General features: G+C 41.9%; 2 protein-coding genes across 5 annotated transcripts; both read left to right on the top strand.

Annotated features, from left to right (window-relative positions):
* Window positions 1–4,771: 4,771 nt before the first annotated feature.
* Window positions 4,772–7,336, top strand: LOC149080298 (uncharacterized). 4 transcript variants are annotated; one of them, XR_016193498.1, is made up of 7 exons: window positions 4,772–4,900; window positions 4,991–5,333; window positions 5,414–5,536; window positions 5,621–5,789; window positions 5,878–6,100; window positions 6,189–6,288; window positions 6,399–6,435. XR_016193498.1 is itself a non-coding variant. In XM_089238624.1 (5 exons), exons 2-5 carry the CDS (start codon window positions 6,208–6,210, stop codon window positions 7,307–7,309), a joined length of 663 nt encoding a protein of 220 aa, XP_089094750.1. In that variant the 5' UTR covers window positions 6,015–6,100; window positions 6,189–6,207; the 3' UTR covers window positions 7,310–7,336. The 4 variants fall into 4 exon arrangements, 2 of the variants coding, with proteins under 2 accessions (XP_089094750.1, XP_089094751.1); XR_016193499.1 differs by having other exon boundaries at window positions 4,868–5,333; XM_089238624.1 differs by lacking the exons at window positions 4,772–4,900; window positions 4,991–5,333; window positions 5,414–5,536; window positions 5,621–5,789 and adding exons at window positions 6,733–6,836; window positions 7,020–7,336 and having other exon boundaries at window positions 6,015–6,100; window positions 6,399–6,586.
* A 4,487-nt stretch (window positions 7,337–11,823) lies between these two features.
* Window positions 11,824–13,705, top strand: LOC149080297 (uncharacterized). The gene is made up of 2 exons (XM_089238639.1): window positions 11,824–11,896; window positions 12,495–13,705. Exons 1-2 carry the CDS (start codon window positions 11,824–11,826, stop codon window positions 13,703–13,705), a joined length of 1,284 nt encoding a protein of 427 aa, XP_089094765.1.
* Window positions 13,706–14,218: the final 513 nt, after the last annotated feature.

Here is a 14,218-nt window from a genome sequence, read left to right as displayed (position 1 = left end):
ACGTTGTTTATCTGTATAGAATGCAGTCATACGGTGTTTATTAAGTGACATCTGTTGTTCATTAAACGACTTCCGGTGTTTATTAAGCGACTTCCGATGTCTTATCTCTACAGAATGACAACATCCGGTCATTAAGTGACATATGTTGTTTATTAAATGACTTCCGGTGTCTTATCTCTATTGACCTCCAATGCCTTATCGCTATCGACTTCCGGTGTTTATTAAGTCCCTTTGAGGACAGAGTGGGAGTCATGTTCTGGTTTGGTGGTGGTGGTGTTTATTAAGTGACATCTGTTTTCTATTGAGATACTTCCGGTGTCTTATCTCTACAGACCCCTATGTACTTCCGGATCTACCATCGTATAAATAGTGCGGTGTGTGTGAGACAGATACCATTAGCTTTTTCTTCACCGTCCTAGCTTGTTCGCTTTCTCTTATTGACTTCATCAGTCTTTCGACTCGGAGCAAGATGGAAAATCGTAATGTAAGTATCTATATATTCATCAATTCTAAATGTGGAGATATCGTGTTTTAATGTAGCGTATTATATTTATGGTTTTTTTCCAGAATGTTTTCGACGTGGAATCTGTGTTTGGCAACAATCCATTGCCTGATGATATCGATTGGGATGAGGTAACTTTATTTAATTCATATATTCAAAAGATTCATCTAGTATTGCTACTGTGTTTTAACACTGATGATAATACTGTATTTTTTCTAGAATTCTAATCTGATTGGATCGGATTTTACCATCGACAAAGCAGAACTGATACTGGCAGAAAACCCGTTCTTGGAAGAAATAGATATGATCCAAGTTGAGAAGGTTAGATTCAATTATGCCTCACAACTTTTCTTTTCATTAGTTTTTTCCTCGTATGTGTATACATACATTCTAACAGTTATTCTCTCTCTAACAGGATCCCGTGGATCAGATAGGTCAAGGAAGGGACCCTGGTGAGGGTACATCAAGACAAAATACAGTAAGTTTTCTTGAAATAGAGCATGTTTTTTTCTGATTATTTGACTGTTATTCCACAAAACTCATTTTCGTTTTTTCTCTTACAGAACACGAAGCCATACGTGTTGCAGGAAAAGTCCCGCAAGAAAAATGCCCGTTTTAACGCGGAACAGATCACCTTCACGGCTCGAATACGAACGGAGGCGTTGGTGGACCCGTCAACTCGTTTAATAGCTGTCGTGGCATTTTTGCGAGCGTTGTTGAGGAAACTGATTGACGAGACAACTAGTGGGTTGCACCCCGGGGACCGAATACGGTATGTATTTGTTGGATATTGTGACTGGATTTTCAGAGTGATTTGACGAATTATTTGAATAATTGATTATTTTCTCCTTTCAGAATCGTCATAACATCCGATAATTTGGACCGACCCATCTCTACATCACTTGTTCCAGTGGCTTCGCTCACTGTAGAGTCGCTACTGGCAGTAATAATGAAGGTGCTGCAGAGTAAAAACTCTATACCCCTGGACGACCCTACCCTGAGATTTGACGTTATCACCATGGCCCCCACAAGGGGTGGGCTGACAAGGCTCCAGCCCTGGGGCCCGGGACAATTTTCACCATTTTTTTTTTGCTTTTTCACGCTATAAATTCACCATAAAGAAGCCCGTGAAAGTGGGGTCAGGGGGGGCTGCAAAAGATCCCAGACTAGGGGCCCTGCAATAGGATGTGGGGGCCATGGTTATCACAGTGAGATTAACACGAGGAGGGGGCCGACAAAAGATCGTCAACATATCGTCTGACCGGCTGACAAAAAAGTTAGTCATACGTATTCCCGAAGACGGACTCTGTTGTGCCAGGGCGATAGTTATAGGTAAAGCCGTCCTAGAAAAACATCCAAAGCTCTCGCTGGTAAAAGATGGCCGTAAGAATATACAGAGGGAGATGGCTTTGGACCTGTATAGAGATGCCGGAGTACCGGAAGGTCCTTGTGGTTTTGATGCAATCGCCAAATTTGCCGAGGTCCTGAACGTGCAAATATTCGTCAAGTCCTCCGAAGAATTTTACCAGGTAATTTATCATCACCGAGAATTATACTAATATTATACACTGAAGAGCCAAAAAAACTGGTAAACCTGCCTAATATCTTGTAGGGCCCCCACGAGCACGCAGAAGTGCCGCAACGCGACGTGGCATGGACTCGACTAATGTCTGAAGTAGTGCTGGAGGTAATTGACACCATGAATCCTGCAGGGCTATCCATAAATCCGTAGGAGTAAGAGGGGGTGGAGATCTCTTCTGAACAGCACGTTGCAAGGCATCCCAGATATGTTCAATAATGTTCATGTCTAGGGATTTTGGTGGCCAGCGGAAGTGTCTAAAGTCAGAAGAATGTTCCTGGAGCCACTTTGTAGCAATTCTGGACGTGTGGGGTGTCGCATTGTCCTGCTGACATTGTCCAGGTCCGTCGGAATGCACAATGGACATGAATGGGTGCAGATGATCAGACAGGATGCTTACGTACCTGTCACCTGTCAGAATCGTATCAGGGGTCCCATATAACGCCAACTGCACACGCCCCATACCGTCACAGAGCCTCCACCAGCTTGAACAGTCCCCTGTTGACATGTAGGGTCCATGGATTCATGAGGTTGTCTCCATACCCGTACACGTCCATCAGCTCGAAGCAATTGGAACCGAGACTCGTCAGACCAGGCAACGTGTTTCCAGTCCTCAACAGTCCAATGTCGGTGTTGTCGGACCCAGGCGAGGCGTAAAGCTTTGTGTCGTGCAGTCATCAAGGGTACACGAGTGGGCCTTCGGCTCCGAAAGCCCATATCGATGATGTTTCGTTGAATGGTTCGCACGCTGACACTTGTAGATGGCCCAGCATTGAAATCTGCAACAATTTGCGGAAGGGTTGCACGTCTATCACGTTTAATGATTTTCGTCAGTCGTCGTTGGTCCCGTTCTTGCATGATCTTTTTCCGGCCGCTGCGATGTCGTAGATTTAATTTTTTACCGGATTCCCGATATTCACGGTACACTCGTGAAATGGTCGTACGTGAAAATCCAAATTTCATCGCTACCTCGGAGATGCTATGTCCCATCTCTCGTGCGCCGACTATAACACCACGTTCAAACTCACTGAAATCTCGATAACCTGCCATTGTAGCAGCAGTAACCGATCTAACAACTATGCCAGACACTTGTTGTGTAATATAGGCGTTGCCGACCGCAGCGCCGTACTCTGATTGGTTCCATACCTCTTTATTTGCATACGCATGCCTGTACCAGTTTTTTTTGGCTCTTCAATTTACTATTCAATGTAATATAATTATACATATGACATGTATAATAATATACAATGCAATATTCTTATATAATTTCTTACTTATGTATTTTTTATGTAGGTGATTTTCAAGACGGCCAAGAAGGACAAAAAAATATTTTTGTTGCTTCATGACGAGCACTATGACCTGATTACATCTCCCAAGGGCTTTCACGGCTCGGTTTACTATTGTTCGGACTGTGACAAATCTTATGATCATGTTCAAAAACACAAATGTGCTACGAGATGCAATACCTGCTTCAGCGATGCATGCATCCCCGTCGACCCACAATTATGCAGGGATTGCCACAGGACTTGCAGGTTCGCCGACTGCTATGCAAGGCACAAGAGTCTTGAAGGCAAGAGGAAAACTTTCTGCCAACAATACGAGTGCCCGTCCTGCAAGAGGTTTCTCGGGGGAAAAGAGCGGCCTCGAGGAAAACACGTCTGCGGAGAAAAATATTGCAGCAACTGCAAAGTTTTCCATCATGACGAACAACACCTATGCTCTCTCAAGAAGAAGACGGTGAAGGCCCCCACCGACAAGCTCATCTTCCTCGATTTTGAGACAGACCAGTCAACGGGGGATCATATTGTCTACTTTGCAGTTGCTCAATATGCGGACGGCCAAGAGACGGTCTTCAGTGGCTACAACACCATCAACGAGTTCTGCGCATGGCTGTTCCGCAAGGAACACAGATACACCGCAATCGCCCACAACATGAAGGGATTCGATGGCCAGTTCCTGCTCAAGTACTTTTTTTCTCCACTATTCGAAAATGCTAACATAAATACCATGTTACTGTTATTTAAGTGTTGTTTTTTTTTCTTTGTAGATATCTCCTAGAGCAAGGAGTAAAACCTTCAGTTGTGCCGTGCGGATCAAAGATTATGACTTTGCGGCTGGACACCCAAAAAATCCGGGTTATAGACAGCCTCAACTTTCTCCCGATGGCTTTGGCCAAACTACCAAAGACTTTCGGTCTAGAAGAGTTGAAGAAAGGTTTCTTTCCTCATCTCTTCAACAGACCGGAAAATCAGGATTACGATGGAGCCCTTCCGGAGAAAGCTTTCTATAACCCGGAAACATTCAGCGTCGATATGAAGGCGAAATTCGATGGCTGGTATGAACAGAGAAAAAACGGGAAATTCGTGTTCAAACACGAAATGTACGAATACTGCAAGTAAGTCCTTTTCTATTATGATGTTTTATTTACTGTTCTATATTATTTCTTCACTTTATTTAATATTTTTTAATTTTTTTAGGTCAGATATCGATATTCTTCGACGGTGCTGCTTGCAGTTTCGTGAGGAATTTCCGGAACTAACCGGTGTCGACCCATTCCAATACCTCACCATAGCCACGGCCTGTATGGCAACGTACAGGTCGAAGTACATTGAGGTGGGGTCGATTGGGATGGTGCCCGTCAACGGTTACGTGAATCAAACCAACAGCAGCCGCCTTAGTATCGAATGGTTATCATACCTGGATGAGAAGAACAACCTAAAAGTTCACCATTCCAGAAACGGGACGGGAGAAAAAAAGAGTGCTTGGTCTCAGCGTGGATGGTTTCTGTTCCGAAACAAACACGGCGTATCTGTTTCACGGTAATTACTTTGCAGATTTTATTTTCAAAACTTTTTTTTTTCTCTAATTATTATTTTTTTCATGTTTCATGATTCTTTTTTTCTTTTCAGGATGCTATTGGCACGGCTGCCCGCAGTGCTTCGATAGGGACTTGGTGAATCCCAGCAAGCAGACATACATGTGGGAACTCCACAAGAAAACATCAGAACAAGAGCAGAAAATCCGTCAAGGCGGGTACAGGCTTGAAGTCTTGTGGGAGCATGACTTCAATGCCATGAAGAAAACGGACGGAGGTCTGAAAAGGTTCTTGATGGATTTCCACTATGTCGACAGGTTGGCACCCAGGGATGCATTTTATGGTGGTAGAACCAATGCCACCAGGCTGTTCTACCAAGGAAGAGCAAAATACATTGACTTCACGTCATTATACCCGTGGGTCAATAAATACTGCAGGTAAGTACTTTAAATATTATTTATAAGTTATTATGACTAACGTATGAAATGTTTTTAAATGAATTTTCCTTTCATTGCAGATATCCGGTTGGCCACCCCCGAATAATTACGGAGAACTTTGGGGAACTGGGGTCGTATTTTGGTATCGTAAAGTGCAAAGTACAGCCACCAAGAGGACTATATCTGCCCGAAGTCCCATACAGGTAAATTTGGTATTATTTATTTTCATATCATTATAACAGGTACTAATTGAGGTCACAGTACTAATTGAGTTTCATTCTTTTTAGATCCGGCGAAAAGCTGACCTTTTCCCTATGTCGTTCGTGTGTGGAAACACTGTCTAACGAATGCCACCACACACACAACGACGAGGAAAGTGGTATTACGGGAACATGGGTTACAGAAGAGCTCAAGAAGGCAATTGAAAAAGGCTACGTCGTGAGGAAGGTTTACGAGGTATTTTTTAAATCATCACTTTAATCTCTCATCACTTTATTACTCTAGCAATATATTGTGTAGTCATATGTTTTAACTTCTTTTCTAGGTTTATCATTTCGAAGAATCTCGGGAAGGTCTTTTTGCCCCCTACATAAACGCCTTCCTGAAAATCAAGCAGGAGTCCTCGGGTTGGCCGTCTGACTGCGTCACGAATGAGGAGAAAAACTCATACGTGAAGCAATATGACCAGGTTGAAGGAATCCAGTTGGAGCGAGGAAACATTAATATTAACCCGGACGTCGACAGGTGGCGAAGCTATGTCTGAATAGGTAGCTATCAATTTTTCAACATCTTTATGTATTTTTTAAATATTCTGCTTTTTTAAGATAGAGTAAAACAAACTATTCTTTTTTTCAGCTTCTGGGGTCGCTGGGGTATGCAGGAGAATAAGTCGCAGTTGTCGTACTTGACTAAAGCCTCCGATTTTTATAAGATGATGAATGATCCTGCGATAGAGGTACTTTTTTAAATAATTATTATATGCTATGTGATTCTTCATAAAATTTTCTAAAATACTTAACATATTCACATTTGATTTCATCAAACTAAAAAACATTTTCTTTGCAGGTCAAGGACTTGTATCTGCCAACTGAGAACGTTGCTGCAGTTGAATGGCAGTACAAGTCGGATTTCATACCCCAGACCGACAGGACCAATGTTTTCCTGGCTGCCTTTACAACAGCGTGGGCTCGCTTGAAGCTATACTCCCAGATGGAGAAACTAGGTGATGCCTTGTTGTATTTTGACACGGACTCGTAAGTATCTATAAATTTTTATGAAACTAATTTTATGTGAGCATTTCATTTATTTGATTTTTCTTTTATATTTGATTTTTCTTTTATATTTGATTTTTCTTTTATATTTGATTTTTCTTTTATATTTGATTTTTCTTTTATTTCAGAATCATCTATGCTAGCGATGGTGACAATGACCCGCCATTGGGAGATTTCCTGGGACAGTTTACAGACGAGCTCGATGGTCATGTGATTACCGAATTTGTGTCAGGTACTTTTTGAATTTATTATTTTTCAACGAAAAATTCTCATTATTTTTCAACGAAAAATTCTCATTATTTTTCAACGAAAAATTCTCATTATTTTTCAACGAAAAATTCTCATTATTTTATCAACGAAAATTCTCATTATTTTATCAACGAAAAATTTATTCTTATTAATTTTGTAACAACAGGTGGAGCCAAAAACTATGCTTGCAGAAGATCTGACGGTAAAACATACTGCAAGATTCGCGGCTTCACCCTAAACTTCAAGAATTCGGAAGTCCTCAACTTCGACACTATGAAGGCTCTAGTACAGTCAATGGATTTCTCCACAAAGGACGTCATCCAAGACAAATATAAAATCACAAGAGAGGTGAAAAGGAGGCGTGTCACAACCAGAGTAGAAGAGAAAAAATACGGCCTCGTATATGACAAGAGGGTTCTTCTGCCTGATTTTACAACATTACCTTATGGGTATTGATTTTTTTCTGATTATCGCAATAACGGCGCGAAGACCTCTACTCTAATGAATAAATTTTTTTATTGTTTGTTATCGATTTGTTTCTCTCGTTCTTGTGTTATTTTCTTTCGAGTATTTAATGTTATGCAAACAGAAATATCTGTCATTTGCGATGGAGGAGTTGAAGCTTAAACATCCTTTTGGATGTATAGTGTCTGGACCGACTTCTTCGAGAAAAACCCGTTTTGTTTCGAGACTCATAGCCGAAAAAATGATTGATCCATTTCCTACGGAAATTGTCTGGTTCTATGGTATTTATCAATCGTTTTATGAACAGATTTCAGGTGTCACATTCGTTGAAGGTTTACCTACAGATTACGAGTCTTACATCGGTTCACGAACGCTATTCGTTATCGATGATCTGATGTCAGAGCTAGGCAATGACAGGCGATTAACTAATTTGTTTATTCGCGGAAGCCACCACAAAAACCTTTCTGTGATATTCATCGTTCAAAATTTCTTTCATAAAGGTAGTCAGATGCGAGAAATATCTTTGAATGCACATTATCTGATCTTGTTCAAAAATCCGAGAGATAGAAGCCAAGTTCAACATTTAGCTAGGCAGATGTATCCGGGTAGACAAGCATTTTTTCAAGAGGTTTTTAATGATGCCTGCAAACCCGCTTACGGCTACCTGTTGATAGATTTGAAACCGAATACGGAAGAACAATTAAGACTGAGAACCGGTTTTTTCCAGGATGATACATATTACGCTTACCAACCCAGATAAATTCATTTCGTGTTGAGCAAAGTGGTCACATCATGTGTTGGGAATAGTGTGAGGTTACGTTTGTAAGAGAGAGAGCCCTCTGGTCACCTCCAGATGGCGAAACTGATCCGTTACGTGACTTTTCGCTTGTCTTCTTTTCCCTTGTATCTTTTTTCCCTAGTATAATATGTTCGTTCGACGCCTACGTGTACGGATGTCTCGCTTGTCTATTAGGTAAATAAAATCGTTTCTTCTACGCATTTGCTCTCCCAATGAAAAGCTATTTCGGCCCCAAATATTTTGGTGCACGAAACCCGCCGGAACGAATATTTTGATGAAGGAAACCCGTCGGATGAACATTTTGACCAATGAAACTCGTCTTAATATGGATCAGGAGAAATTAACGACTCTCCATCGGAAACGGACAACGGTGCGCGCCAAGGTGACTAGATTCGTTTCAACGTTGGACAGTGCCGGGAAGGAAACCGACTCGGAAATAGACTTCATGGTTTCTCGTTTGACGGAGGAATTGGACGAATTACTTCGCCTTGACGACGGTATTCACGCTCTACTATCAGATGAGGACTACGCTATCGATATCGAAAAATGCGAGGAATACACTGAGAAAGCGAAACGTGCCTTGTTCGATGCTTCCCTCGTGCTACGAAAACACAACAGTCTCAAACGACGGTGCCTTCTCCGGTTGCTACTTCGCTTCCCTCTTCAGCTCAACCTACATCGACTTCATCACCATATGCTCTCAAGCTGCCTACAATTCGCCTAGAGCCCTTCCGCGGTCATGTTGAAGACTGGCCGACATTCTGGCAACAATTCACCTCTTCGATCGACGAGAATCCTCAACTGTCAACCATCGACAAACACGTCTTTCTACGGGGGTATCTACAAAACGAACCCAAGAAGCTCGTCGAGGGAATCGGCGTCACATCGGAAGCCTACGAGACGGTGAAGAAGATGCTGATCGACAGGTACGGCAACAAGGATACCATCATACAGACCCACATCGATTTCTTCGACAGCCTACGCCCAGCGACAGCTTCATCGCCCGATGCTCGTCTACCATCGTGAAGGTTGTTGTCAGGGTCCCGGGTTCGAACCCAAGGGAGGATATAGATAAGATATTTTCCTTAACGAACTCGAGGCGACCACCGATAGACAGCACCTTCACTACCAACCCATCTCACTAATGGCAGTAAATTGCAATATAGCGATATGGCCAGAGTTGGTGTTTGGTGAAGTACAGTAGACTCTCGGTAACTCGACACCCCAAAAGTATCGACAAACATGTCGACTTAAGCGGATGTCGAGTTAGCGGGGTTTCACTCTAAATTTTTGTCTGATCGTTTTTGTGTACTTAATTATATACATTCAAACAATTCGATTAAATAAAATGCCAATTCTCTCATTAATTTTAATTCGGGGTTGTTTCATAATAGAATCAAAACATATAAAAAATTTACCTCATGAAAAATAATCAAGTATATTTGTTTGTTTTTCTTTCCGCAGAGAAAACAAAAATTCTTCTATACTGTTCAGTTTATCCCGCGATTGTTCGGCTTTTTCCTGAGTGCGTAGGAAACGACGTATCACATCTACAGCGTTTAATGCATCATGGCGAGATGGTACAGATACTTATTCATCTGAACTTTCTGATTCTATTTCTTCGGAACATGAAGCACTTCCTCTTTGATTGATTGATTCTAGAATATCGTCGTCTTCTAAAAGTCCTGAAGTTGCAAGATCAGAGTCAATGTTCACAAATTCATCCTCAGTGAAATCACCCGTAGCATTATTCATGCTTTCTCCACACGTAATTTGAGAGGAATCTTCGGTTAAATTTTCGTTTTCCAAAGACTCGGAACAAAAACCAACATGACGAAAGCAGTTCCGAATCGTGGCACTCGTGACTGACTTCCACGCAGAATGAATCATTTCAATAGCATCTAAAACAGACATTTTTGCGTCTATTCCAACATCCACAAATTCAAAAATTTTTTTGTCTGTAATTTTCTGTAAAAAGTTTTCATACTTAGGATAATTCCTTGATCCAGTGGTTGTGAAATTGCTCTTGAATTAGGTGGTAAAAAGCATAATTTTATTGCAGAAAGGTCCGTTATTTTTGGATGAGCGGTGCAGTTATCCAAAATAAATAAAACTTTTCTTTTCTCACTTGAAAATTTTCTATCTAACTTCCTCAACCATTGTTCGAAAATATCTGATGTCATCCATGCCTTTTTGTTGCCATCATAGTCCACAGGAAGAGTTTTAACTTTTTTAAAGCACTGCGGGTTTTTGATTTTCCGATAACTAACGGTTTCAATTTTTCAGAACCGTCTGAGTTTGCAGCCAAAAGAACTGTCAAACGATCTTTGTGTTTTTTACCTCCTTCACATTTTTCGCCTTTGAAGGCAAGCGTTTGGTTAGGTAAAAGGCGAAAAAATAAACCTGTCTCATCACAATTAAACACATCTGCATCTTTATACCCTTCTATCATTGGTCTCAGAATATCGTTCTTCCAATTTTCAACAGTTTCTTGAGATGCAGATATGCTCTCTCCACAAACTTTCCTAAAAACAATGCCATGGCGCTCTTTGAATCGGGTCAACCATCCACTGCTCGCAGTAAAATCAGCTTGATCGAGACTTTTTGCGAAATCCTTTGCTTTCTCTTGAATTATTGGTCCTGATAATGGGATTGAGTGAGATCGAGCGGATTTGAACCACAAAAGAGTTGCTTCTTCTACGTCACTGAAGTCTGATTTTTTTATGCGTTTTCTGCTTGGTTTATAAGAAGATTCAAATGCTGACAAAATTTTTTCCTTATTTTTGGCAAATGTTGAAACAGTGTTCCATGCAACTCCATATTCTTTGGCGAGTTCACTCTGAGTTTTACCCGATTCTAGTTTTTTCAAAATTTCAACTTTTGATTTTAAACTTTTTGATTTTAAAGTGTGAAGTTTGCGTGGAGCCATTGTATTCACGGCCGTCGATACTCAAGATGAAAACCAAATGACATATTCAGCGTCTAACCAGGCTTTAGCCCTTTTTCTTTTACTCCTTTTCCAAGAAATCGTAAAACTGAGTTCCACCGAAAACATTCTTTACAACAGATGATATCAAAACTCACAATAGATAAGATTTTTATCCCTATTGGATGTTGACAATATCCACACTTTTTTTGACCATGAAAAGAATGAGACCTTTTTTGGAAACTCCACTAAAATGATAAGCCGGCCAACAGGTTTCAAACAATTATTCTTCACATACACGCCCCCCCCCCCCCCGCTCCCAATGCAAAAAAGGGGACCCATCATAGAGAACAAAGGATTGTCAAATTACCCATGAACAATGTCAAAAAATTCTTAGAAATGGTAACAGAAGGCCAATTGTAAAAACCAGTCGTGGTGAAGGGAAAAAATCGTAGAGTCGACTTAAGCGGAGTTAAGCCAAACATGTGTCGAGTTAGAGAGGTTTCCCTACATTGAAATTAGTATTGTGCCAACCAAGGGAATAATAGATGTCGAGTTATCCACGTGTCGAGTTACCGAGAGTCTACTGTAGTAGCTTCATCGCCCGAGTTTCTCAACGACACCTACTTGGAAATTAACGCCCATATTCAAGCTCTCCGATCACTCGGCGAAGATGTCGATAACTACAGTCGTATTTTGACACCGAAGATTCTTCGCACATTTCCTACGGACATTCGTCAACGGTGGATTATCCACTCTAAACGGCAAGATATCTCGGACATGGACATATCCAAGCTGATGCAGTTCCTCGGTGAAAAAATCGACGGACTTCGATTTTCAAGGAAAGAGCAAGGTGAGTTTCCTTTGCCACCTTCGAATTTCCGCCCGACTACGGAAGCATTTCATGTTCGCACTCGACGTAACGAGAAAAATCCGTCACCGTTTTGCCCATTTTGTGAATCGTATGATCATTGGCCCCAAAATTGCTCGGTGATAACTGATGTTCAATTACGAGTGCAGAAGCTAAAAAGAAACACGTCGTTATTTTTTGTGTACTAACCGTTCACATAATGCTAAAATTTGTCCACGCCGTGCTAGAGCTTTCTGTTCTAACTGTAAAAGGAAACATCACGTATCAATTTGTCCTTCACTTCATGCCTCTACTGCTGTTGGTAAAATTGATGTATCGCCCTGTTTTACGTATTTGCAAACTGCACGTATTTGGGTGTTCGGTCCCAACGGAAATTGCAAATTGTCTCGATGTGTGTTAGACGCCGGAAGTCAAACCTTCTTCATTCACAGCAGTTTAGTGAATGAACTGCAATTGCATGTGCTGCAATCGGTCAACTTGTCTATTAGTGCATTCGAAGCTGTGCCAAAACAATCGATGTATCGACGTCAAGTGCAATTTTTCTTATCTAGCATTTGGGATAACAGATCGATTCCGATAGTTGCTTTCGAAAGCAATAATTCCTACGCCTCACATCCTACGGCTCCGGTAGACATTGGTGCATTTGCTACTTCACGCGGAATTCAACTTGCGGACCCTCACTCGTCTGACGACATCCCGATTCAAATTCTCATCGGTAACGATTATTACTGGAAAATAGTGAAAACTGATTCGCCGGTCAAATTGTCAGACACTTCCGTTCTTGTTCCGTCTCATCTCGGACATATCTTCAGTGGTACCCGTTCCAACGTTCTTGTCCAACACACTCCTGCTTCGAACAACACTACTGTTCATTGCACGGCTACTACTTGTGCTGAAGAATTAAATGACTCGTTCAAACGCTTCTGGGAACTCGAGGCCATGGGAATCACCGATGTAAACGAAAAATCACTCTCGACTGGTGAAGCAAAAATATTGCAGGACTTCCACGAATCTTACAGCCTGGAAAACCATCGTCGTGTCGTTTCACTACCGTGGAAAGAAAACGTATGCCTCACGTCGGACAATCGACCTATTGCCTCACGCCGCTTTGACATTCTTCGTAGACGTCTGCATAAGGATCGCCCTTTTCGGGAAATGTACATTCAGCAAATGGAACGTTACATCCAGAACGGCCACGTCGAAATCGCGCCAGAATCGTCAAGTCCTAGAATTTATTATCTCCCTCACCCCGCAGTGAAGAAGACCATTCTTGAGTCGCAAAAGTGTTGTATCGTATTCGATGCATCATCTCATGTCAACGGACACCCATCTCTGAATGATGCTCTTGAGACTGGTCCAAATCTACTACCTGAGACTTTGTCGACTTTACTACGTTTTCGAATGTTTCGAATCGCTCTCACCACTGATGGATGTCAAGCATTCTTGCAGCTTAGCCTGCACGAGCAAGACAGAGATGAAACCAGATTTCTTTGGTTTCGCACAGTGACTGATCATGATAATAACTCGTTGACTTTAACAAATGATGTGCTGACCTATCGTTTCACGAGATTACCATTTGGTCTAGCATGCAGCCCTTTTCTACTGTCAGCTGCGCTACGTGAACTGGCGAACAAATTCTCTGAACAACACCCGTACGCTTCTCAACACCTGGATCGCAGTTTATTCATGGACGATTTTGTTGCTGGCGGCTACACGCACGACGAAGTGATCACACTTTACCGAGACTTGACTGCCTTGATGGGTATCATCAGTTTTCCAATGGACAAATAGGCTACTAGCTCAAAGGTGCTGAAAGAGATCTGGGCGACCGAGGGTATCCAAACAAACTCTGTATCCCGAGTACTCGGTATACCATGGGACACGGTGCACGACACATTGTGTTTAGATTTCTCCTCACTTGCTGTTGCAGGTGAGCCATGCACGCAACGCCTTCTACTCCATACCATCGCTCGCATGTACGATCCACTAGGCATCTATGCGCCTCTCAGCACTCGCGGCAAACTACTCTTCCAAGACACCTGGGTTCAACATCTGTCATGGGATGAAATCCTACCTCCCGTAATTGCTAACCACTGGATGTCATGGATTTCGGACTTTCATGTTTTCAAAAGTTGCCAACTACCCCGTTGGATTGGTTACAATCCCGATTCCAACGCATCCATTCATGTTTTCTGTGACGCGTCCGAACGTGCTTACGGTGCTGTTCTATATCTCCGGTCTACTCACGAAGGTACTGCGACAGTTTATTTATTTATTTATTCATTTATTTATTCACTTTAACCG

Source organism: Pholcus phalangioides, unplaced genomic scaffold (genome assembly GCF_987345545.1).
Source record: "Pholcus phalangioides strain wild (caught in Gottingen) unplaced genomic scaffold, Ppha-v1.0 ptg000011l_1, whole genome shotgun sequence".
In the NCBI taxonomy this organism is placed as follows: Eukaryota; Metazoa; Arthropoda; class Arachnida; order Araneae; family Pholcidae; genus Pholcus; species Pholcus phalangioides.
Note: the sequence above shows the minus strand (reverse complement) of the source record. Positions and strands in the feature narration are given on the sequence as shown.

Coding starts and splice junctions, on each gene's coding strand:
- LOC149080298 (XM_089238624.1), top strand. CDS start 6,208: ATGCAGGAGAATAAGTCGCAGTTGTCGTACTTGACTAAAGCCTCCGAT. Junction 6,289..6,398: donor TGAATGATCCTGCGATAGAG/GTACTTTTTTAA, acceptor TTTTCTTTGCAG/GTCAAGGACTTGTATCTGCC. Junction 6,587..6,732: donor TTGTATTTTGACACGGACTC/GTAAGTATCTAT, acceptor CTTTTATTTCAG/AATCATCTATGCTAGCGATG.
- LOC149080297 (XM_089238639.1), top strand. CDS start 11,824: ATGGACATATCCAAGCTGATGCAGTTCCTCGGTGAAAAAATCGACGGA. Junction 11,897..12,494: donor ATTTTCAAGGAAAGAGCAAG/GTGAGTTTCCTT, acceptor CGATTCCGATAG/TTGCTTTCGAAAGCAATAAT.